The 24505-nt window shown below is 50.4% G+C and overlaps 1 protein-coding gene across 2 annotated transcripts in view; it reads right to left on the bottom strand.

The window, feature by feature from the left end:
• Positions 1 to 24505, bottom strand: part of DAAM1 (dishevelled associated activator of morphogenesis 1) — a 96960-nt gene that overhangs the window by 4576 nt on the left and 67879 nt on the right. The window contains exons 10-24 of one of the 2 annotated variants that reach the window (XM_082059554.1): positions 24157 to 24223; positions 23693 to 23810; positions 23430 to 23568; positions 22758 to 22816; positions 22234 to 22421; positions 21501 to 21809; positions 21281 to 21388; positions 14677 to 14780; positions 8927 to 9011; positions 7771 to 7877; positions 5960 to 6048; positions 5583 to 5751; positions 4718 to 4825; positions 2550 to 2610; positions 1801 to 1932 (exon numbers count right to left, since the gene is read on the bottom strand). In XM_082059554.1, the coding sequence (XP_081915680.1) occupies positions 1801 to 1932; positions 2550 to 2610; positions 4718 to 4825; positions 5583 to 5751; positions 5960 to 6048; positions 7771 to 7877; positions 8927 to 9011; positions 14677 to 14780; positions 21281 to 21388; positions 21501 to 21809; positions 22234 to 22421; positions 22758 to 22816; positions 23430 to 23568; positions 23693 to 23810; positions 24157 to 24223 (1843 nt within the window). The remainder of the gene's footprint in view (positions 1 to 1800; positions 1933 to 2549; positions 2611 to 4717; positions 4826 to 5582; positions 5752 to 5959; positions 6049 to 7770; positions 7878 to 8926; positions 9012 to 14676; positions 14781 to 21280; positions 21389 to 21500; positions 21810 to 22233; positions 22422 to 22757; positions 22817 to 23429; positions 23569 to 23692; positions 23811 to 24156; positions 24224 to 24505) is intronic. The other variant, XR_014184728.1, reaches the window with a different exon arrangement.

Here is a 24505-nt window from a genome sequence, read left to right as displayed (position 1 = left end):
TGTAGACCAAGAGGAACATTTTTAAAGGCTGCTTGTATGATTTAGTTTTATTTGCAGAGGTGCTCTAGGCTCTTCAAAAGACATTTAGGGCATTTGTATTTCTTTGTTTACTTAAGAGACATAGCACTTCAAGATATAGGGAGGAATCTGAGAGGTGCCACTGTGTCAGACAAAATAACTGAGGTTATTCTTGTTGATTTTCATCAAGATACTGGGTTGTCTGCCAGGTTATGGGAGATTCTGGTGGTGGGAAAGGCTGCAAATGCTAACCTTGCAGGACATGAAGTTTATAAAATAATGATGCTTCTGCTTTCCTAAGAGAAAGCAGTAACACAATTTGAATCTGGACATTCAAACAATCTGTTTAAAAAGTAAAGAGCTGGTGCACTTTGCACGGCCCATCCTAACCAATAACCATGGCAACTGCTGCACATTGCTTCAGAGCGGACTTCGATGGGCTCTGGGGACCACAACCAGACCTTCTCCTCCAGATCCAGCCAAGTCAGCGGAAGACAATACAGTTTGCAGAGCATTCATCACCATCTCTACAGTCCTAACTCACAGTAGGCAAGATCTGCCAGGTTACCATCAAGAGTTTAAAAGGGTGGCCTGGGTTAGCCATGACTTTAGGAAGGCAATGGTCAGTCATAATCCCCAAGCACGGGTGGATGGTCTGAAGTACAGTAGCAATTGGCCTTTGCTACAACAAGGGACAAGGAGGTGGTGACACCTGGCTAACTTCTGTTTTTAAAGAGGTAGCTCATGCAGTGGGACAAGGATGGAACCTCTAAAACAGCCTTTGCTGGCAGAAGAGAAGCAGAAGGTGCTTGGGAATCACAGATCTCAGCCAACGGCCACCCCTTCGCTGTGACTTAAACCAGCCTGGTAGGAAGAAAAGGACAACACGGCAAGAGATCATTGCACATGCAAAGCACTCACCAAGGCATTACTATGGGGAAGGTGAACCTCTGAAGTAGCTTCTCTAACCAGGTCTGAAGTTGGCTTCAATTAATGTCACTGAGCTCCTCTCCTTCTCCTCTGGAGAGAAGAGCAGGAAGGTCCCCAACCGAAGTTACACATCAGATCTATTTTGCCCTATATAAGTGGGGTCACTCGGGCAGCCTGGGTTGTCTCTGGTATCAAACTCATGTCCAGCCCAAAGACCTGATTACATCTTTTCCTCTTCTTCCATGAACACCAGACAGAACAGCCTGCTATCTTGCCACCTTCAGCCTTCATTGGCCAAGATGCCCCAGCTGCCACTCTCTAACGCCACCAAAAACTGAGATATTTCAATTTTAAGACACAAAAAGCAAAGCAAGCCTTCAAGGCTTGAGTAAAACCTCTTCACCAAAACTCAGATCCTCACAAATGACCTATCATCTCCTCTGCTGATAGGCACAACTCTCCCATGGCTAACCCCCGCCTCGCACTTCCAAAAGAGAGACAGGTATCTCACAGCTTTCCACAGCACACCTTGTGTCCCAGAAGCAGTCTGTTGGCCTGACCTGCAATCCCCTGGCATGTTTGGTTGTGGAGCAGGAAAAAGGCCCTGGGGATGGACAGGGATGTACCCACCCACTCACTCCAAACCAACCATGAAGAGCAGCTCAGCACCTTTCTCATGTCAGAGTCCAGGCAGGACACTCGCATGATCTCATGGGGGAGGTATCTGAGATGTCAACACACAGCATGTGCTCTGGGAAGGCCAGGACCATGCAGGACCATCCCTCCCCCTGGGCCAGAGGAGAGGCTGAAATGCCACCCAGATCTCAAGGACGCTGGTGACCTTGACCTTACCAGCTCTTTTGCTTCCATCAGAAGATCTTCAACATCCGAGAAGCTGAAGCTGGCTAACGTGATGAACTGGCTGACGACAGACACAAACTTGTCACCCGCTTGCTGAACCTGAGACTTCTGGAAGTCCAGCTCCTTTGGGGAAAAAAAAAAACGTCAATCTGGTCAGGCCTTGGTTGATGAGGGACACAAAAAGCACCACTCTCTGGCAGTGCTGTTGGGTGTGCGCCTGTGTCATGGCTGCACCATCACTTCTGCTCCCTCCTGACATGGACCACGGATTACCTACCCCATTTTACAATATCACACCTGCAGTTTGCTTTTAAGGTGAAATCTTGCAGGAGAAATCATGGAAGCAGCATAATTTAGCAAGACAGCGAGTCCTTTTGGGATATCTCCACTGTTTTATCACCCGTTCCTCAACCCAAGCCCCAGCCCTCTGCAGTTTTACAGTGAAAAAGAGATGCCTTGGCACATCACAGCTTCTCCACAGGCATCATCACTACACCTACTCAGCCTCCCTTGGTGTATTAGATATAAACCACACACGTGCTGAACCACACACGGCAACTTTGGTGCCAAAACAGCCCTAAGAGGACAAGCGCACGTGCAGGGCAGGAAGGAAAGACAAACAGATCTCCAGGATGAGACAAAAGCAGCTTCACTGGGAGCTCCCTCGCCTGCCTCCCCAAGGAGGGATGACACGATGCTCAGAGCCAGGATGGGCTATATTTGATTTAAATAATACTTACAGTCTCCACTGCTCTCAGGCCACTCCTCAAAGTGTTTATTTCTTTCTCCAGCTCGGTCATGCTGTTAGAAATGGCAAGATGTTAATTTTCAGTCTTCCCCGGCAAGTTCTACAGCTCTCTGATCAACTCAACCACGTTTTTCCACTGAAAAGACCCCAGCACTGCACACCTTGCTCCCTGTTTGCTGAGCAGCGTGTCTCGAGCAGCAAACTGGACTGTCGGCCTCTGAGCTACGACATCTGCCTATCTCAAAGTGGCTGCAGCTGCTTGTTTTAAAGCAAAGCACTTTTCAGTGGTTTTAATCAAGGGGACTGTGAAGGCTTAGTAAGCTCAGCAGCCTCCAGACCTCTCGAAGCAAAAGGAGAGCTCAGGAGAGGGCTTTGTTAGGCACAGATTTCTCTTCCCCTCTCGAAGGCCAGCAGAAGATTGGCTTGTTGTCCCAGTACATGGTGGACAACTTTTCAAGGAACCACGGTTAGGTGAATGCCATGCAAAGCATCCTCCTGAGCAGCAAGGCTTTCATAAAGGGAGACAACCCAAATATAGAGAAATAAAAATAAATCATCACATCTGGCGCTGACTGTGTTTACACAAGGCTCAAGCCCCTGATGAGCATCAAGTTCAAGTGCTTACGGGTTTCTACCATGACATCTGAGTGGAAGCTTTCTCACAAAGACCTGATGACCACAGGCTTGAAGGCTTTCCAGGGATGTCTGTCCTAGTGCTGGGGTCTCTGAAAATGCTGATGTCGGGTCATGGGGCAAGCGTTCCTGGCAGGTTTAGTCTGGGAAAATGCAGTTTTGGGAGCCCTGTGCTCCAGCAGTTCATTACTAGCGGCAGGATTGACAGAGGCCGTAACTTTGCTTCACAGCTGCAGGGCTGGGGGGAATTTAGGGTTTTCCAGAGCTTTAGAAACTTTTTTGGTTTCACTCCTGATTGGACCCAACCCAAATATTACATATGGTGTCCAGTTTAGAGCAAAATGATAAAGTTTAGGGGAGAAAAAAAAAAAACCCTCTATGCGGACGTGTTCTTTCCCATACGCGTATCTGTACAACAGCTGCAGATACACAAGCATGAGAAAGCCGGAGCCTGCCGCGGTGAGGAGCGAGCCCTGCTCCACCACGTCCTCAGCCAACGCCTACGAGTGCAGCCTCCACAAACTCCCCTCGAGCGCCAAGATTTGTCCTGTCACTTTGTTTAATCCTTATGGCTGACAATTATTTTACATTTTAAATGTAAGGGTGCTTGCTTTGCACATTACAGATCTTCCGCCGGGAAGCCATCATTGCAAGAAGAGTATTTTGAGACTTGAAAGACCCTCAAGCTGCCATAAACTCCACGCATACTTGCCATCCCCTCTTTAAAAAGGTGCGGCTTCAGCCCCTTTTCATGTCCACGGCAAACATGAACGCGTGTTGACTGCAGAAACGTGATTTTTTGCTGCTCAGGTCCCTGAAACAGCAAAGCCCATAAGCTCCTGCTGAACTTTAAAACCCAAACAGAGCCTCATTGATTTCAGAGGGACTTTAGCACATACTTGAGGGCTTTGCAGAACAACAGCAGATTCCTCCTGTGCTTAAAAGTTCAGCGTGTGTTTAAGGTCTTTGCTGAATAGGGGCCTCTGCCAGCAAAGAGATGGCAGCAGCCTGCTCCGAACACGTCACTGGGAGATGGGCAAGGTTTAAAAGCTCATTGTAGACACCAGAAGCTCCATGTTGGTGGCAAAATGAGGGCCAGGAAGGACCTGGAGGCAGGTGAGCTCCTCGCACCACACTGCAGGCAAAGCCTCCCTGCCACACGCAGATAAACAGCTGCCCTTTATCTGCAGCCACACCGCAACCGCTTCCTCCCGGATTACTTAACGTACCATTAGAAATTAATTAAATGCTTCTGCGGTGAGATAACAACAGGAAACGGCTGCTCCCAGGAGCTCCCCTCCCTCGCGCTCAGAGGCTTGCAGCCCTTTGCTGCAAGGGCTGAGATTTAAAGCCACCAGGTGATTTTACTTCTGCCTCCTGGGCTGCCCTCGGGCCAGCGTGGCCACCAACCTGGTGGCCAGGATCTGACCAGGAGCACAAGCGAGGAAAGGTGACGTGAAAGGCAGGCTGAAGCGAGGGGAAAGGTGCTCCCGGTGCTCCCAAAGCACCACCTAAATCCCTGCTTACTTGACTTTGGCTGCCTGCGGGATGTCTCGCAGCTCCTCGTGCAGGCGGAGGACTTTGGGGTATTTCTTTTCAACGATCGTGATGAGATAGTGCAGAAGGGTGATGTTCCTAGGAGAAAGGATCAGCGAGGTCAGCATGGCGGCATCATGGGAAGCTGAGAGCCCAGTTGAAAACTCTGGTTAAAATCCCACCCCTGGTAATGAACTGTTTTGGGATTTCTGCAAGGATGTTGCTTGCTGCCTGTCTGGGGACATGGGATGGGTCTGCTCCATGTGCAGCCACAGTGCAGAGCATTCTGGTCCCTCCAAGCAAGGTGCCTCCACAGGAGGGACCCAGACGGGGTGACTTGAGCATCACTGCTCGCATCTCTGTTGTCTTTACCGATGGATGAAACCAGGCAGGTTTGAGACCTGACCCAGCTCCTCTCGCTTTGTGCGTGGAGCTCGGTGGGGGAGAGCGAACCAGGTGATGGCAGCAGCAGCATCAGGGGCGGCAGAGGAGATTCCCATGGAGAGGAACCCCTGGGACCTCTCCTCTGAAGCCACAGCACAATGGCTCTTGGCTTCTCAAAGGGGAAAAAGCGTTTGGAGGATGATCCTCCCAATTAGCCTTGGTTGCTGTTTAGCCAGCCTGGGAAGGAAAGTCCCCATCAATCCCTGTGCTGATCTGCAGCTCGGCTTCCCTCGAAATCTGTCCTGTTCCAAAACCAGACACTTGCATCATTGGATGTGCCAGATGGGGTGGCAGGAGGGAGGGGACCACTCTCACCTACCCACATCCCGGAGGCAACATTAACGATCGCTCCGTTCCCCCAGCATCCTGGGTGCCATGGATGCTACTGAGGACGAGAGCAGGGGCTGCTCACTTGTCAATGCTGGACTTGGTGTCCGCGATCTTGTTGAGGCTGGAGATCTTAAACCCGAAGGCATTGCCCCTCTGGCCTTTGTTCATGTAGTTCCCGAAGGCCAGGACCACCTCCAGCAGCTGCTGGAGGCTGCCGCTCTGCAGCACCGCCTTGGAGCCGGCGCGGATGGCTGAAAGCAGAGAGGTGCGGGACATTACCCCCAATGTGACAGCAGACCGGTCCCCTTTCCTCGTAGCAACTCTACGGCCAAAGAGTGACCACCAGCTCCCTCCCTTCCCCTGCATTGCTGCAACCTCCGCAGAGGGATGCTCTTCCTACAAACGCTCCCCATGCTGGCACAGAGCCCCTTAGACCCCTTATCAGGTGCAGCCACTTGCCTTCCACCTTGGGTTTGACTTCTGCAACTCTCTCTGCAAACTTCTTCTTGAAGTAGAGGGACTGCAGCCTTTGCTGATAATGGTTTATCCTGGGAAAAAAAAAAAAAGAGGTGCAGGTTGAGCTTTGCTTGCTCCAGGTGGAGCTCAGTTGCTCTGCTGCTCACAGCTGTGCTTTCTTGAGCCACGGTGATTAAAAAAATAATGACCGCATTTCTCCTTGAAACTATGCCGGGATGGGAAAAAATGACAACTTGAAGCTCCAGCTGTCCTGGGGTGGATCCAGGTGGGCTTTTAAGCACATGCTTAAGCCTATCCTTAACTCAGCAGGTTCAACAAGTGCATTTTTACACCCTATTGCTATGAACAAACAGTTCATTTACGACCACTCCTTAGCAAAGATGCTGATGAGGTCTGGGCTCCCAATGGTTTTGTGATGAGCTGTGGCTGAACACAGACAGGCCAACTACCAGCGCTAACAAAAATGGACCTTCAGATCCTCAAAACGATGGGCTGGGCTGGAAAGTCACCAACACAGCTCAATCCGGCCCTTTTCTGGGCAAATTAGGGACAGCTCTGCTCATGTCAGTTGTATTTAGGCTAAACAAGATCTCCCTTGTACACAAATGGCAGGCTGACTTGAGTCATTTGGACCAAGGACCCACGGGAGACGTGCTCACAGACAAGGCCATAGGCTACGCTGTTGTTGTACTAATCAGAGGTGACAAAGACATCACACTCAGTTACAGACCACAAAGCAAATTTAAAAGCCGTGCCAGAAATCAAGGAAAACATTTGCATCGGGACATTGTGCTTTCCAAAAGATGATGGCACAGGAGCAACACTTGGGCAAGAGACTGTGAAGAAGAAAGGTGACCTGTGATAGGAAACCTAATTCTGAGCATTTTCCAGCCCCAAGGGCTTAGGTTTGAACTTCACAGCTCTGTCCTGCCTGTCTTTGATGCTCAGCAGCTACACGGTGCATCGCCCCGGTGCTCATCGGAGCATTTCTCAGGGAGGACAGGAGCATTTCTATTTTTGATCTCCTGGTACGATCTCAGATTGTAAAACTCATTGACTTTGCAAACAAGTGACTTGCTTCAAGTTCAGCTAAGAAATTCAAAGAGCTCAATACTCAGTTGGATCTAAATAAGGAGCTTCAAGATTTTAACCCTGCACCTCTGGAGGACGTGCATGCAAAAGATAAGATTATTCATCCCTGAAGACTTCTAAGCCTTAAATGATTGCTACCAGGAGCAGGAAGAAATGACATTTCCTTTCCGTCTCATATATTCTCAGGAGCCCCAGGGACGAGTCATCCCTGGAGGTGAGTGGGACTCATCTACACAGCTGAGAAAAATTTACATACATCAGTCTTGAGTGTTCCTTAGGATATGTTTGTGTAAAGGGGAAAGGAGCATCACTACAGCTTTGTTATTATTCAAACAGCACTTCCCAGCTGGGCCACGATGCAGATGATGCAAGTTGTGCCAGACTGAGCTTTTATCCCAAAAATGAGAGGGGAAATGTGTTGGGACAGCCCCTGTGATGCCTCTCTCCAGAGGATCCATCTCCCCATCCCTCTCCTTGCTGCTCCATCCAGCTGCTGCTTGCCTGGGATGCACAACCCTGATTTTAAGCGCACAGCATCACAGGTCATCTTATGGATGGGAGCACCGTGCTTTGGCCCACTCATTTCTTGATGTGAAAAACAGTAAGCAGGGCATATTTCCCAACCAGACTCCACGAAACAGCTGCCTCACAACCAGCCCATGCAGCCACTGGCCAAAACACATGTCTCCCGGGCCACCAACCTGCTCATTTCGAAGAGGAACCGGTCAGCCTTGGCCATACGGTCCAGCTCATGCTTATGCTCTTCCAGGAGGTCAATATCACCCTTTTCAGGGACAAACTTCAGGAGCTAAACAAGGAAAAGCGCACTTATGGACATGAGGTGCATTTACAGTTTTTCATGAGTGAAATGCTGATTGATTTGCTTGGATCGCCTGCCTTTTCAGCATGTACAGTGACCCAAGGCACCTGTAAAATTAGTGTTATCGCTGTCCCCATGACCTCGCTCTCATTAGCCCATCACATCATTCCTCTCATTACCCCATCGCAGAAGTGTCTCTTGCTTCTGCCGCATTATCACTCTGGTTTTACAACAGATGTACTACAACTACTCCAAGGAGGTTTCAACATCAGCTCTGTCAGAGATGTCAGGGACCCTAATTTGCTGTAACCCTACATATTTGCAGATGGAAATGTTGTACAATGAATCCTCCCGCCTCTCTGCTGAAAGTGCTGTTACCAGCTCAGCTTTAAGGACAGGTGAGTAAAATGCTTCAAAAGGGATCTAGCGGGGGGTGAAAAGTGGAATTCCCTTTTTGAGGACTGCACGAACGTTAAAGAAACTTTCAAAAATAAAACCCCACTGAGCAAAAACTTCAAGCTGCGGCCACAAAACGGGCAACTGGCTCAGCCTTGGGGTCCCAGGGCAGAGCTGGTACCACTGATGCTATGACCAAACTGTGTTCACAGAATGTCAGGGATTGGAAGGGACCTCAAAAACTCATCCAGTCCAATCCCCCTGCCGGAGCAGGAACACCCAGGTGAGGTTACACAGGAAGGTGTCCAGGCGGGTTTTGAATGTCTCCAGAGTCGGAGACTCCATAACCCCCCTGGGCAGCCTGTTCCAGTGTTCTGTTACCCTTACTGAGAAGAAGTTTCTTCTCAAATTTAAGTGGAACCTCTTGTGTTCCAGTTTGAACCCATTACCCCTTGTCCTACTGTTGGTTGTCACTAAGAGCCTGCTGCTCCAGCCCACTGGGGCAGTTTTCCAACACAACAGTTGGCAAATAATTTGGGGCCCCAATACACTTCTCAAAGCCGCAGTTTAGTCCTGAGTGCTGTGCATAGTGTGGTCTCACTGTGAGGCAACCACAGAGGAGCACAAGACACATTGCCCACCTGCTCCAGCATGTCTTTTGGGAGGTCCTCTTGCTCATCCATCGTCAAAATTGCTCGCTTGATCTCCTCGTTGGAGAGTTTCAGCCTGGGAGGTGGAAGGGAAGGAGAGTTATTGCCAGCCTAGTGATCGGGCAAGGTGCAGGAGCATTTCCTTATGCGCCCAGGCAACATGAAGAACAGCTTTACTCCCAGCCAGCAGCACCATCACTAATAACACTATACAGCATGTTACAAAGAAGGATGTGTGAGAAACATGGTAGGACCATGGTCTGCCAAGGCACAGCAATGAGCATCTCTGGACCTGCTGTAAACGGGGGGTCAAACCCCACCAGCCAACTCCCTCTCCCTGCACCACAGGCAGCCATCCCCTATTTTACAGTCTTTTATGTAAGTATTGTAAGTGGTGTATTATACATGTATTAAATGACTTTTCTATGTAACTCTTGCCCATAGCAATGCTGCTCCTGTGGTGCTGGCATCCCCGAGGGCCACGGGGACAGGGGGAGTCATGGTCCCCGTCAACAGCACAGCCCAGCCTGGGCTCAGAAGCACAGCTCAGCACTGGTCCTGAACCATCACCATGACCCCTAAGGAAAATGTGTCAAATTTCTGCTGCTTTTCTTGGATTTGGACATTGCCTCCCCCACCCCTCACAGCTGCTTTTGGTTGGAGTGTCCCTCTAGGGAGAAAGAGATAGAAATCCAAAATTTGGGGAAGAGGATGCTCAGCATCCCGAGAAACCCATCAGGGTTTTTTTGGAGGGTGGCGACTCAATGTGCAGGAATTGAAGACGTAGCCTCAAATTGGAGCAGCCATCAATTACAGTTTAATATATCTGCAGAACTCCCCGTGATGGCTCTCTGCAAGGACTATGACTGCAAACCTACACATATTTTTCTTCACGTTTTTGAATTGTGGTAGATAAATAATCTAAATGCAAAAGAAGGAAAGCCCAGAAACTCCTGCAACTCTGTCTGTCAACATCCTATCCCTTGCCCAGCTTGTAGTGATGGTTAAAACCATTGCAACAGATAGAGTGAAAGAGAAGAAGGAAGGAAAGGAAAGGAAAGGAAAGGAAAGGAAAGGAAAGGAAAGGAAAGGAAAGGAAAGGAAAGGAAAGGAAAGGAAAGGAAAGGAAAGGAAAGGAAAGGAAAGGAAAGGAAAGGAAAGGAAAGGAAAGGAAAGGAAAGGAAAGGAAAGGGAAAGGGAAAGGGAAAGAAGGGAAGGGAAGGGAAGGGAAGGGAAGGGAAGGGAAGGGAAGGGAAGGGAAGGGAAGGGAAGGGAAGGGAAGGGAAGGGAAGGGAAGGGAAGGGAAGGGAAGGGAAGGGAAGGGAAGGGAAGGGAAGGGAAGGGAAGGGAAGGGAAGGGAAGGGAAGGAAAGGAAAGGAAAGGAAAGGAAAGGAAAGGAAAGGAAAGGAAAGGAAAGGAAAGGAAAGGAAAGGAAAGGAAAGGAAAGGAAAGGAAAGGAAAGGAAAGGAAAGGAAAGGAAAGGAAAGGAAAGGAAAGGAAAGGAAAGGAAAGGAAAGGAAAGGAAAGGAAAGGAAAGGAAAGGAAAGGAAAGGAAAGGAAAGGAAAGGAAAGGAAAGGAAAGGTCCACTGTAGTTGCATGCATGAAAAAGTCACATGATTGAAAAAACCTGTTCATGGGCTATAAGGAAACCCATTGTCCCAGTCCTGGTGATCAGCACTGCCAAGGGATGCTGAGACACTGGATGTGGCTCAAAGGAATGAGCTGAAACCAGAAACACAGCCTACGGTGGGATGTGAGACCTTGGAATTAACCTGATCAGCGGATCAAAAAGAAGATTGGGAGCTGACCTGATCACTTCAAGTAATTAAACGAGGAAGGTGTTTTTCCTGGCATCTCATCAGGGAGGAGATGGAGACCATGGAGCTGGCTTTTGGAAGATGAAGCTGAAGCAGGAAGGGTGCTGGTCTCTAAGACCAGGCTAGAAAGGGCTTGGTTTAGCTTTAAATCTTTTGTTCAAGACTGAAGTGAAGGATTAGCTTTCTCAAGACTGGTGAGTCTTACAGACCTGGCAACTAAATACTTGCTCCTTATGAGCTCATGTTTCTCATCTTGTACCTGGCCTTCTCTCACTTTCTGCTTGAGGGAAACCCCCAAGAGAGAGTTTGTTGAATAATGAGTGAGCTAAAATGTCACCTCAGCCAGGGGAGGAAGCTCAAAGATTGTGCTGAGGATCATTGCAAGGATCATCGCACAAGGAGCAAACCAGGATCCATGGAAAATGTCCCCTTTGAGGCCTGCAGTGATGAGCAGCCATGTCCTGGGGACACTGGCCCTGTCCAGTGCAAGGGCAGTGGCTGGGATGGACATGACCTGAGGTGGGATATGAAGCTGCAAGAAGACCCTTTTTACACCTGAGCAGTGAAACGAGAGCTCAGGCCACCAAAAAATGTGACATCAGTCCCCACCCCAGTGAACAGCAGACACTGGCTGGGTTTGGACATTTTGGGGATCCCTGGGAGGCAAACACATTCCTGGGAGGAGGCTGGTGTGCAGCTACCCCTCATCCAAAGCCAAAGTGAACATCTAAAGTGCTGCCCTTCCACTGTCATCATCTCCAGGAGGGTGCTGAAAGATGAGGGTGAGTTTGGAAGCCCTGTTCATTAAAAGCAAAGTCAATAATAGAATATATTTAAACAAAAACAAATAAAAGGAGGCTGAAAAAACTTCTCTCAGGAACCATCACAACCCAGTGCCAAGAACAAGAGCCTGTCCCAGCATCGGCAGAGAGCGAGCGCGGGGCGCCAGAAGAAAACAGCTTCTCAGACAATTTGATGGGAAAGGGGCCAGTGAAAGCTAGAAGCTTATCTATAACCACAATAATTATCATTGTTGGCAGCAGCTGTCGAACGCGAGCCGTCTGAGAGGAACGGGGTCACAGGGCTTGCTGTCACGGGGATTTAAAGGCAGCAGCCCGCCGATGCGAAGTGACAGCTCACCGGCCTGACAAGCGCGGGGCTCCTTTGCGTGGCTTTTGTCGAGTCCTGCCGAGGACATAATAAGTGTGAAGGGGAAAAAAACACAAGTTCTGCCGGGAAAGGGACGCACCCTCTTGAAAAGCCGCATTCATTGGAGTAAAATGCTCCACATCGCCTTGGCGGAGAGAGGAATCAAACAAGCCATTCACTGCCAGCACAGGCAGAAAGTGATGGAGCGAGGGCTTGATAAGCATCTTGCAGAAAGCAGCACTAAAAATACACAGACACACACAGGGAGCAAAAGCAAGGACATGGGTGGTTTACAGAGGAAGACCCGATAATGCACTGACATCGGCAAAGCATTCTCCAAAAAAACAAGAAGAAAAAAGCAAGTGTTAAAAATATTCTTGTGCTGCATTACAAGCCAGAGGAAAATCCAGTGATCTCACTGTGCAGTAATTTCTCCCAAAGCAAGGGAAGCAGGCAAAAAACCCCCCCAAATCTACAGAGAGAGATAAAGTATCTTGCTGGCTGTAATCTTTCCATGCTGCAAGCCAGACAATGCCTGGTGAGCTTACAAATGTCTGGCCTAAATATGTGACCAAGCTTGCAGGTCGTTTTGCATATGAAAGTCTGCTTGTCCCCGTGGTGGCTGTGTGAGCCCGGCTGTGATGAGCCACCCAGCAAGACCAGGTTAAGCCAAGCCCTTGACACCACCAGGACCAGAGACTCTGCCTAGTTTAGGGATGGGCAACTGGAATGGGTAGAGGTGAGAGGTTTTGGGCAAAGTCACATGGAGTCTGGCTGGTCCTGGGGCCCTCAGGAGGCAGCAGGATGCTTGGGCTTCATCTTGACACTGCCCTTTCGTTTTAGCCTCTTGGCATCAAGAGTAGAATCGTAGAACATCATGAGTTGGAAGGGACTCATAAAGATCATTGAGTCCAACTCCTGTCCCTGCACAGGACAACCCCACAGTTCACACCGTGTGTCTGAGGGTGTTGTCCAGTCTCTTCTTGAACACTGTCAGGCTTGGGGCCGTGACACCTCCCTGGGGAGCCTGTTCAGTGTCCAGCACCCTCTGGGTGAAGAACCTTTTCCTCATGTCCAACCTAAAACTCCCCTGACACATCTTCCTGCCATTCCCTCAGGTTCTGTCATTGGTCATCAGAGAGAGAGAGAGAGAGTAAGTCTTCCAAAGGGATTTTGGGAAGAGAAACTCAATTGTGGTCCCTTGGAGAAATGGGGGAAGAGTAGATTCGGCTGCTGCTGCAATGCTACAGAAATGCTCTGCCCAGCTGGCCCCTCTGCCTGTGCATCCCCAGGAGCACCACGGGATGAACCCCAAAGCACTCAAAACAATGTACTTTACTCAGTAAGGCATAGAAGGTGCCTTTAAAGTGTGTGACTAGCTCCTCTTCTCACCAAAAGAGCTATTTGTGTGCTTAACTTTCAATTATAGACTTAAACCTCTGGCTGAATTACACCTAAACCCACTCCGGTGGGGAGCAGTCCAGCCAGTGCCCCAAATCCCATCACTTCACTTGCTAATAGCTGGCTGACATAGATCTACTCATTCGCCTGGCTGCTTTAAACTCCGCTATCATCGTCATCCTTTCTATTCGGACAGCTAAGAACTACAAAAATCCCCAGGAGCAACCTAGAGCAGAAATGGCCATAAACACAGCAATTTTACCACCGAATTCTGAAGCACACGGCTCGCTGCATCATCCCTCCTGCTGTCCACAGGGCTGTGGACCATCTCTGGGAGAGCTTAAGGAAACACCAGGGACCATGAATTACCCACCAAGAGGGTTTTTTTTGCAGGTACCAGCCTCTGCGTGCTTCCCAGGGAAGGAAACCAGCCGGGATGCCCAGGCAAGGCACCGGCTCTGCTGACCCACAGCCCCGGAAAACAGAATTTGGGCTATGTGGTTGCAAACCCAACCTGCCAGCGATGCCGTTCCATCCTGGCTGGACCGAGTAGCACAAAAGCTTCTGCACTTCCAGACAGCAGAGTGAACATTTCTGAATGGAGCTATATTTTACTGCTGTTGGGACTTTCTTTTTCTGGGTGAGTCAGAAACAAGTGGCATTTTCTGCTGCTGTATTTTTTTTTCCAAGTAGCTACGCTGATGGTTGATCCCTTCAGACCACCCCAGCCTGGCTTTTCCCTTCTCAGAAGTCAGTCTTACTGGTGTAGTTTATCTTGCCAAAAAAGGCCCTTGGCAGCAAGCCAGGAATGGGATTAAATTGCTGGTAGCAGAGCTGAGCCTGCCCGGTGAGGGGCACGCAGGAGGCTGTCATCCCAATGGGGCTGGGCAGCTAGAAGAAGGGAATGTCCCCTTCCCAACACCCAGATGTGGCACAGGACACCTGGGTGGGCAGCCAGGCCCTGCCTGAATTACGCTGCTGTTCCCCGCACCCCGCTGATAGCCGTCGCTTTCCCCAGCCTAACAGAGACCCTCAACCACATCAAAGAGCAAACAAAACCCAGGCTGAGGAAGATAAGAAGTGAAATTAAACACTCTCCCAACCTTATAAAAGCTCACTGGGTACCTCAGTCCCTCTGGGGTTTTCCAGGGACAGTGAATTGCCATGTATCCGGATAATTGCATCTCCCCCCTGTGTCACCCCATCGTGACTGGTGTAAGGCTATAGCTGGGTTCAGGTGTCGCTGGCTCTCCTCCAGTGCTGGTTCCTGTCATTAAACCGCCCCTCAAGGGATGAGAAGCAGCCCCCCAGCCCTGGGCAGGGTATCAAGCATCCCCCCAGCTCCTCAGAGAGCGAGAAGGCATTAAACATACCTGGAGAGGAGGATATTGCAATTCTGAGCTCTCCGGCCGTCTATGACTGAAAGCTCCTTGACTTTATGCCGGGAACTCAAGGTGTCATCGATAGCATCCTCCTTCTGCAAAAAAAAACAAACAAAAAAACCCTGGAGAAAAGCCGTGGAGCAGCAAACACATTTAGTACTCTCAGCACATCACAGCGTGATACACAGCGGGCCCCCATTAATCAGGAGTGTCACCACGGGTTATGGGTAAAACCCATCGCCTGTAACTGAAACACAGTAAGTCATTTCATAAACCAGAGCAGGCTTTGAAGCCACTGGTTAGAAATGTAAATATTTTCTCAGACAGGGAAGATTTAAGAACCTACAAACACACAGGCGCTGCTGAATAAATAAAGCCGGGCTTTCCTAGCATACATATTTGTGATACTTCATTAAATCCTCCTATGAAATATTACATTATGGGCTGCTGCACACACTCAGCATCGCTCTTGCTCTTCATCCCCGCTCCAAACATCTGCATTCGCCCTTCACGCGTCAGTCGTCTGAGCAAGCTAACCAACACAAGCTACCACACTTGCAAACACAACCTGCAGCATTTGCTGCTCTTTCAGGGAAATGCTCCCAAAATAAGGGACTTGAGAGCAGGAATTTGTGGGGCATAAGCACCTACAGCTCCCAAGCAGCTTAAAAATGTTACCTTCAAATGAGTAACAACATACAAAATTGTGGTGGCAGGTGAATAGGCAGATCTACATAACAACAGTTTTGCAGTGCTGCCCAAGGGGTTCACGTTGCCCTCAGTTTTAATTTACCATATCGAATGTTTTAGTAAGGTTAATCAATTAAAAGCTGGCTATTCAATCCTTCTGGAAGGAACACAACCTGGAGCCACAGGGTCCCACATGCTACAGATCCGCACTAAACGCCTATAAATGTAGGAGACCTGGCACACAGCCACTGCTTGGGTTGAGTGTGAGCACAGAAAATTCCCATTTTTTACACTTTTACTTGTTTGAATGGAAAAAAAACCACAGCTATAAGAAGTGGGAAGCTTCCAGGACAGGCGGCGTAGAAGGAAGGCAGTGGCAGGTGAAGGAAGGTGAGCCCCAAGCCACCTACCACCAGCTGCCCCTTTTGTGTGCTTTGCCCCCTGCCCTTGACAAAACAGAGAGCTTCAACCCACAGGTGTGAATATATTTATTTTCATTTTTTGAAAAGCAAAAATACCCAGCGGTAGCAGCTTTTCTATGCTAAGCTGCATCTAAAAATTCAGTCCCTGGATGCAGATGTTGGCTTCGACATTGGCTGGACAGCAGAGTGGGCAGCTTGGCCCTCGCCAGCCTCTCCTGCATCAACTTTCAAGCTGCTCAACCCGGTGATCTTTGTAGCTCCCTGATTTAACCCTCACTTTGTCACGTTAACCCCCTGATGCAGCACATGTCCCCCATGTCCCCAGCCCCGCGTTCGCCTTGCCCTCGCAGGCACCGGGCTCCTGTGGATGCTCGCTTACCTGTCTGGAGTTACCATTCACAAAGTAGTCCTACGGCCATAGCAGAAGCATGGAAAAAGGCAGTAAAAACACATGCGGTTCAGTGATCTCAGCAAAACCAAAAGGAATCGAAGCACAGACAAGGGGAGGGTGCAACAACGGGGGGCTCGGCAGCACAGGGAGCCACTTGGGGTCTGCCAGTGCCGAAATAGGGGGATACAGGTGAAAATGTGGTGAGGATTGAAGGATGTGCAGGATGGGGAGGGCTGGCGGGAGAGGGAGAGGTGGCTCTGTGAGTGCATGGGGCCAAGGTGCTGCTGTGCAAGGAGGTGAGGAGGGGACATGGGACGAGGTGGGAGATGCTGGCCGAGCCCTGCTGCTGCTCTGTGCCAGAGGCGGCGAGCGCTGGCCCAAAGCACCGCTCAGCCCGCTGTGCCGGGAAGAAAATTGCTAGTTTTTGTGAATCTGAGGGACTGAAATGCCAATGCGACTGCCAGGAAAAACAGGGCTTTCAAGTGAAAATAATGGGAGGCTCATCCCAGAGCAAATCTGGCTGCAGCAAAACTTTACCATTTGCCATGGCAACACATTTCCCCTTGATTTCTCCTCTGACAGGGACAAACCCTCTTCTTTAGGGCTCGGCAGCCTGGCCAAATGCCACCCTGACTCCCTGACAGCGCTGCGCTCCTCCAAAGACCTGGTTGTTCTGCTGGGCAACCAGGCAGACTGGAAGCACGTGCAGCGAAGCCGGCACCACACACATGTGTACACACACACACCAGGTTTTTCCTCATCCTTCCCTGGGCTGCATCTCATTTTTCCTTTTTGTGCTTGGCTCCAGAGACTATCCAGCACCACTGTGACGGGGAGGGAGGTTTCAAAGGTGCAAAAAAGGGTCATTTTATTTATTTTTTCCTTTTAAAAACAAGGCAGGCAGTGAGCAGAGGAGGTAGGTGGGTCCAAAGGCAGCTGGTTTACAAGAGCACTTCCCTCCAGCCCCTCTGTGTTGAGGCAGACAACGGCCCGCGTGCCTGGTTTGAGTTGGTCATCTCCAAACACAGCACCATGACCGCCTCTTTTTCAAAGGAAACCTCCTTTATGCAAGTTTTCCCCTGACCAGCTGCTGAGGCTGGATCAGTGCAGGACCCACACATGGCTCTGAGCGGGAGGATGGCAAAGGGCTCCATTCAATGGCACCGAATACTTGGGGTGGGGGGATCAGCACCAACAGGGGGCTGAGCTGTGCTGATCATGAGCCCCACAGCTAAAAACCAATGCATCAGGCTTTCCTCAAGCCCAGAGAAACACTGCAGCCATCAAGCAGAACAAGATGTGCCAGGAGGCAATGAGATGTCAGCCAAGAAAAGGAGCAAGCGACCCTTCCTTTGACAGAGGCATGTACACCCAAAGGGTGCAGCGTGGGCACCCTGGTCTGGCACTGTGCTGACTGGTTCCCCGAGCAGAATTAACTCTGTGGACCAGTCAAGGTTGTAAAGGATTAGTGTTAAATAAAGCATCCTCTTCCCAGCAGTCTTCTTCATGGCACAGGTGCAATGCACACCCACAAGCAGCAAGGGTATCTTCTTGTTCATTTAACCGGTCCTTAATTAGGAGGCCCTCCTTCCATTCTGATGCTCAGACTTGGTCCTCGTGCAGGCTCCTGCTCTAGGAACAGAGGGGCTCTCCATACATTAACATAGAGAAAAGGCTTGTTACAAAACCCTTCTCTCTCAGTCAGAGTGGTGGTGGATGAACCATCCCTGGAGACATCCCAGGCCAGGCTGGACGGGGCTCTGAGCAACCTGAGCTGGTGAAGATGTCCCTGCTCATGGCAGGGGTGACACTGGATGAGCTTTGGAGGTCCCTTCACAAACTGTTCTATGATTCTGCCTCAAACCAGCCTCATCTCTGCCCCTTTCCCTTGCATGAACTGCAATTAGCCTCTGCTGCAGGATGGGGGTGTAAGAAGGAGTAGTTTTAAATCTGCTGTCACCGTCCCCACAAACATTCCCCACCCCTGTTGCCCCTGGCCCCTGCACAGGTCACCCTCGCTTGCATGGAGGAGCTGGAGGCTTTTCTTCTTTCATCCTTTTTTGGGAGATAAATTCCTTTCCAGTTCACTGCTAAGCCCCTGCTTCAACAACATGTATTTTTTCCACTTGGCCCTGGCTCTTTTACATCACTCACCACTGCAGGACCTGCCAGGACTGCCCCAGTCATGTCACTGCTACTTATCAGCATCACTCCCAGCCTCTTCCCCTTGTAGGCTCTCAAAACATCTCAGACAGAGGTGCAGACCTCTGCATAACATATCTAAGCCCTGATGGCCTTAGACTTGCTTTTCTCTATCACCACATGCATGTCCTTAAGCAGCTATCCCCAGTCCTGCTGGTTCCTCATGCCACATCCTGAAATGCAGAGCTCCCACAGGTTTTTCTGTTACATCTAACAAGACTGGTAAATGCTGGTATCACGCACAACTGAGGGGCTTGGGATGGAGACACCTTCAGCGGGGAGGACAGCGAGGATACAGGCTCTCCTGACAGCAAGGGACAGGGACGCTCCTGGGATGAGCCCCAAGAAGCCCAGAGGGCTCCCATACTCCCGGTCTTTCCTGAGAGCTGCAGAGCTCACTTTAAAGCCTGCATTTACATTCCAGCCGGTGATGTGGGAAAAGCATTGAAAGAGATGTTTAAAACTAAGTACATCATTAAGTCTCAGGTCTGTGCACTACTTCGGGATTCCCAGGCAATATGCAATAAAAATAACCAAGTCCCACCACCAGCAGCCCCTCAACAGCTACTCGTGGCGGGTCTGAGAGCTCCCTGCACCACACACACCTCTGCACACTGCTCCCAAACCCTGCCGGGCACCGGCCACAGCCATCTATCACCCAGCCAGGGGATTTCGGAGCCCTGGTTTGCTTAGGGCATGGGCAGGCAGGCAGCCTCTGATGTCTCACATTGTGTCTGGGGATAAGGGAGAGGTGTGATCGCTGGGCAAGTGATTTTTGGCCAAAGGCTCAAGATGGGGATGAGGGAGGAGAAATCCCTGCTCCTCCCTTGCTTGCTCAGGACAGAAACCAACTTTTGCTAGAGCTCAAAACCACGGCAAATTACAAAGCCATTAGTTCACCTTCCTTCCTTGCAGGGACAGGCCATTCACACAGAGCTCCCCCAGCCCCACGCTGTATGCGAAGTGCCCTGTGGTGTGTCTATTATCCCAAGTTGTGACAGGACAGGTTTAGATTTGATATTAGGAAAAATTTCATCATGAAAAAGGTTATCGGGCATTGGAACAGGCTGCCCAGGGAAGTGGTGGAGTCACCATCCCTGGAGGGGTTTGAAAGATGCACAGATGAGGTTCTCAGGGACATGGTTTAGCGCCAGTGTCAGGTTAACGGTTGGACTTCATGATCTTAAAGGTCTTTTCCAGCCAAAATGATTCTATGATTCTAAAGAGCACATCTAACCCCATGTGCTGGTGTGTGCAGCAGCTGCCTGCAGAGCCGTGCTGCCGGCAGCACCGGGGCACACAGCCGGGAACCCCTTACCCATGCTGGACTGCAAAGGAGGGCACCCCAGGGACCTGCAGTTGAGCAATCACATGCTCTTGGGTCCAGGGGGATGTGTCCCACCACTTGCACAAACTGGTGCTACCATGAAGCCTGGATGAGCACCAAGGAACTTGGGCATCCCGTTTGCAAGGATGGTTCCAGCCCCAGCAGCATCTCACAGGTGACCTGTCACCTCCTCTTTCCAAATCTCCCTTCCAGACACTCTTGCAGCATCTTCTGTCATTCTCACCCCAGTCCCTGGCTCCCATGTTCAGCTCCCTTTTGGTCCTTGTCCCACCTGGGGCAAAAGTCCATGTCACAGCTCTCCTTGCAGCATCTCCTCCTTCTTGCTGTCCCTGAACCTAACTAGCCACTTCACCCAGCAGGACTTCAGCCAAGGCACATTATTTTTAAACTCCTGCCTGGCAATAATCTGCAGCACACCAGGTGATTCACAGACTCGGGCAGGCAAGCCAGAGGGCGAACTGTCCCACTGACACGCCAGGTTTCTATTCTCGCTACCCTTCCATTTCTTGTCCTCAGACGTGCCCTTCAGTAGGCATGAGTCAAGCTCCAAAAACACCAGGGGAAAGAGCCAGCACCCAACACCATGTGATCCCGAAACACAGCAGGGCAGCACGTACGTCTGGTGGGTTACTCTTGATATTTGCGCTGCTTTAATCCACCCTGATCTTTCCCTCAATTAGCCTCTGGAAGAGATTAAACCCTCATGTTGCCTAAGGAGCTTATGTGTCAGGTCCTCTCCTTCCCAGCACTGTCCCTGTGCCTAAGCCTGGCAAGAGTGGGACAAGTTGTCCTCTCCTCCGATGCAGCCAGACATTCAGCAGGTGAACATGAATTTTTCAGCCTCTTCTCCTTGCTTTTTCTCCTGCCTTCTTGAAAAACTCATTGCTTTTGCCCATCGTGGTCCTGCCTGGGGTAAAACAAGCATCTAATTTTCTTCGTGTGCTTTGATGCCTTCCAAACTGGGGCCATATTGCTCGAGCAGGAGATTAAAAAGCAGAGACTTTTGCCTGCAGTGTCATTATTTTGGTTTGGGATTTTCTTTTTTGTTCAAAGCTCCCATTTTGCTCTGGGCTCACTATAAAAATAAAAGAAGAGATCCACCCATGGCAGATGTGGGCAAAACTTACTCCTTCTTGGCCAGAGAGGGACAGACATTTTCCACCCAATACAGAGACTCGAAGCAGTTGCTGTTAAGAGCGATCCAAAAACATTACCCAACTGTGACCACATCTGGGTGCTATTTTCATACATTCTCCGTCTCTTTTTTTTTGTTGTTGGTTTTTTTTTGGTAATCCATCTTCATGACACACGCAGTCAGGTGCGTGGGCAGGGGTGAGACCAGGCACACCGAGCCGTGAACGGCCACTTCAACCCATGCACTGGCATGTGGATGAGAGGATAAAGCAGACTGAGTCAATCTGGCAAACATGGCGTTGGTATGAAATAATGACAGATGTATTTTGAGACCACAAGTGAAACTGCACGACTTGCAATGATGGCGCTTTGCCCAGATTCCCATGCACGCTCCGTGCCCGCTGTTACCTGCTGTCTTTGGTAGGCAGAGAACGTCCTTTCCAGGTCCTCGAGGTCCAGGATTTTGAAAACTTTTGCATCATCTATCTCGGTCCACACAGTGCCCGCCAGTTTGTTCTGCAAGATGAGGGATCACTTCAGGTTGAGGGTCTCCTGCCCACCTGCCCTGACCTCACCAGTGACCATCCAGCACCTCTAGTTTCACTGCCCAAATTATTGCCCATCTTACCTCTGGCAGCTTGGACCAGTTGAAGGACTTCAGGGCGTTCGTTGGCTGTGGGATGCTCTTCTTCTTCAGGGCAAAGCCCAGAGGTGCTCCGGGGGGAGGCATCACCCCATCCAGGGGTGGGGGGCCAGGAGGAGGTGGGGGACCACCCGGAGGGGGTGGTGGTGGGGGAGGCGGTGGGGGACATTCCCCTGGGGGTGGCGGTGGTGGTGGAGGGGGAAGAAGGGATCCAAGAGCTGGAGAAGGTAAAGGGCCACCAGGAGCTCCTGGTGGTAAGGGAGGTCCTCCGGGGCCAGCAGCACAGATCGCCCTCTGGGAGAGAAAGAGAAAGGGGACCAGTCATACGGAGACGGGCGACACCACCCAAGAAATGCCCTCATGCCAATTTTAAATTTTTTTTTTGCCAAAATTTAACCAGCATAGGAGGCACTCAAGGGCTTCAGCACTCCTGAAAGGTCCAATGCAGCTGGAGAGGCAAAATCACCTCATCACCAGGGACAGTGATAGAATGTCCTGAGTCAGAAGGGATCCATAAGATCACTGAGTGCAACTCCTGTCCCGGCACACGACAACACTAAAATTCACACCCTGTGGCTGAGGGTGTTGACATCTCGGTGGCCCTCCCAGCAAACACCTTGCCCAGTCCCCCGTGCAGCTCAGCCTCCAGAAATCAGCCCACAGTGTTTGCAGGAGCTTTGGGACTGGGCCACAACAGGACAGAGGTTTGGGGCCTCACCCTGTTCATCTCGTGGAGTTGTGCCGTGAGATCTGCCACCTGCTGCTTGACCTGCTTGTGCTCGCTGGACTCCTTCTCCAGCTTCTCCTTCATCTTGTTCAGCGTCTGCATCATTTCTTCCTTTTCCTGGGCCTTGGCGTCGCACTCCCGCTCCTTCTTCTCCAGCTTCTGCTGGAGCTCGCTGTGCTCTGAAACAACCCCATGAGACCACTTCTGGGTGACAAACACTCTCTTTTGGTCAATGGCAGTACATGGGGGACTAAGCCCCACGCTGTCTGCAGAGAAGCTGCACAGTTAAGAAAAGGGAGTGCGTGCTGCGCCTTAATACCCTGTCCAAAGCCTCCCCATGAAAAAATGAATATCTGCTTGACCCATTTCCCTTGTGAGTCCCAGAGTGTGATATTATCTCAGCCAGTCAATAAAGCCTGCAGACTCCATCCAGCTAAATACCTGTATACTTATCTGTTTAGCTTACCATGCATACTAAGGTTCAAGTTAATACCCTACATGTCTCCATCACTCACCTTTTCTCATTTTTTCTGCTTGCTCTTTCCACTGTTTCACTTCATTTTCATTGACTAACCTAAAAGACATGTGGCACGTGAGACAATCCTACCACAATAAGCAAGAGACAATCACCCGCAAGAAACACAATTGAGCAAGCCTGGGCAGTGGTATGTAAGGTTCCCAAACTGGTATTTCTAACACTTCTGCTCTGATTCCCCCGGGTGGGATTTTGCAGGCTGGGATGTGGTGCTGTCTCAACAGCTCCAGGGACACTGGCTTGTCCAGCCGAGGAGCAGAAACGTCACCGTGTGAATGTAAGTGACGACTAAGGAACAGTGACAGCAGCAGTCAAGGGAAATCATAGAATCATAGAATACTTTGGGTTAGAAGGGACCTTCCAAGCTCATCCAGTCCAACTCCTGCCATGAGCAGGGACATCTTCACCCAGCTCAGGTTGCTCAGAGCCCCATCCAGCCTGGCCTGGGATGTCTCCAGGGATGGGGCATCTACTGAAGACACAGAGGCTGAGCTTAATTCACCTGCACATTGTACTTAAGAGGTTGAAGTGATGCCAACACAGCAGGGATAACCCCTGTCCCTGTCCTTCTCGCCTGCCAGCAGCAAAGCCACAGGGGACTGTGTTGGTGCTGCTCAGCATCCAGCTCTGGGAAAGGCGGGCGAGCACTTACATTCGGACGACGTTTTTAATATTGAAGTTTTCCAGGGGAGTGGCGTCGGGGTCCTGCCCTTTATCGCTCTGGATGACGATCTGCTGCACGATCCTGTCAAGAAGCAGCCAGTACTGGACGGTGTTGCCACTTCTTTTATCTGGAGGGGAAGGAAGGGAGAGAGTTTGGGGAGCGTCAGAGAGGTCGCTGCCACCCCTGGGGAGGAGACATGGGCTGCCAAGCCCCTGGCAGTCGCGGGCTTCCTCGCCTCCCCCGGGACTCACAAGGCATTTGGAGACAGTGGTGCAGGATGGACATAAAGTGCGGGTACGCCTCGGTGTGCGTCAGCCTCTTCCTCGTCAGCTCAAACATCTGAGTCGCACTTTTGGTGTCGATGTGGACCTGTGGACAGGAGCCAAGTGAGGTCAGGCCATCGGACCGGCGACAGCACCTCCTGTTTCCCAAATCTCAGCTCCAAACCCCATGACCTGTCCCCAGCCCACGCCTGATGGACAGACAAGCCCCGTTGCTCTGCAAGAGGCAAACAGCACTGGTTGGCAGCCAAAGGAGAAGACGGATGAAACAAGCTGTAGGATGGAGGTTGCAACAGAGCAGGGCAACAGGAAACAGATTTACAACCTCCAAATTTTATCCAAAAGACCGCACTTCATCCGAGGCCACGTAAGCGCTTTTAGAAGGAATGATGTCATCGAGTGCTGGTGTCTGCATCAGCAATGTTCATACTCACCAGCTCAAATCTTTTGGCAAATTCCAGTTCATCTTCATTTCTAAGCATTTCGAAAAAATCTAAGTGCCTGAGGAAAGGAAGGGGCAAAAAAACCCACACAGTTAAAAGCAGATATGAACGTGACAATTAATAAATCACAGTCAGCCAGTCTGGCAGCAGCTCAGAGACAAGTAGGACTTGAAACATAACTGAATCTTCAGTCTCGAGCTCTCAGTCCCTACAGCCTCTCCAAGGAGCCTTTTGGGATGAGAAGAGGAGGAGGAGGGCTGGCAGCATCCCCCAGGCTCCTGATGGCACATCCTTCCCAGCTCAACCCTACGTTAGAGCGCAGCAAAACCACAGCAGGGTT

The sequence above is a fragment of the Streptopelia decaocto genome (assembly GCF_964273445.1).
Source record: "Streptopelia decaocto genome assembly, chromosome: 7".
Classification (NCBI taxonomy): Eukaryota; Metazoa; Chordata; class Aves; order Columbiformes; family Columbidae; genus Streptopelia; species Streptopelia decaocto.
Note: the sequence above shows the minus strand (reverse complement) of the source record. Positions and strands in the feature narration are given on the sequence as shown.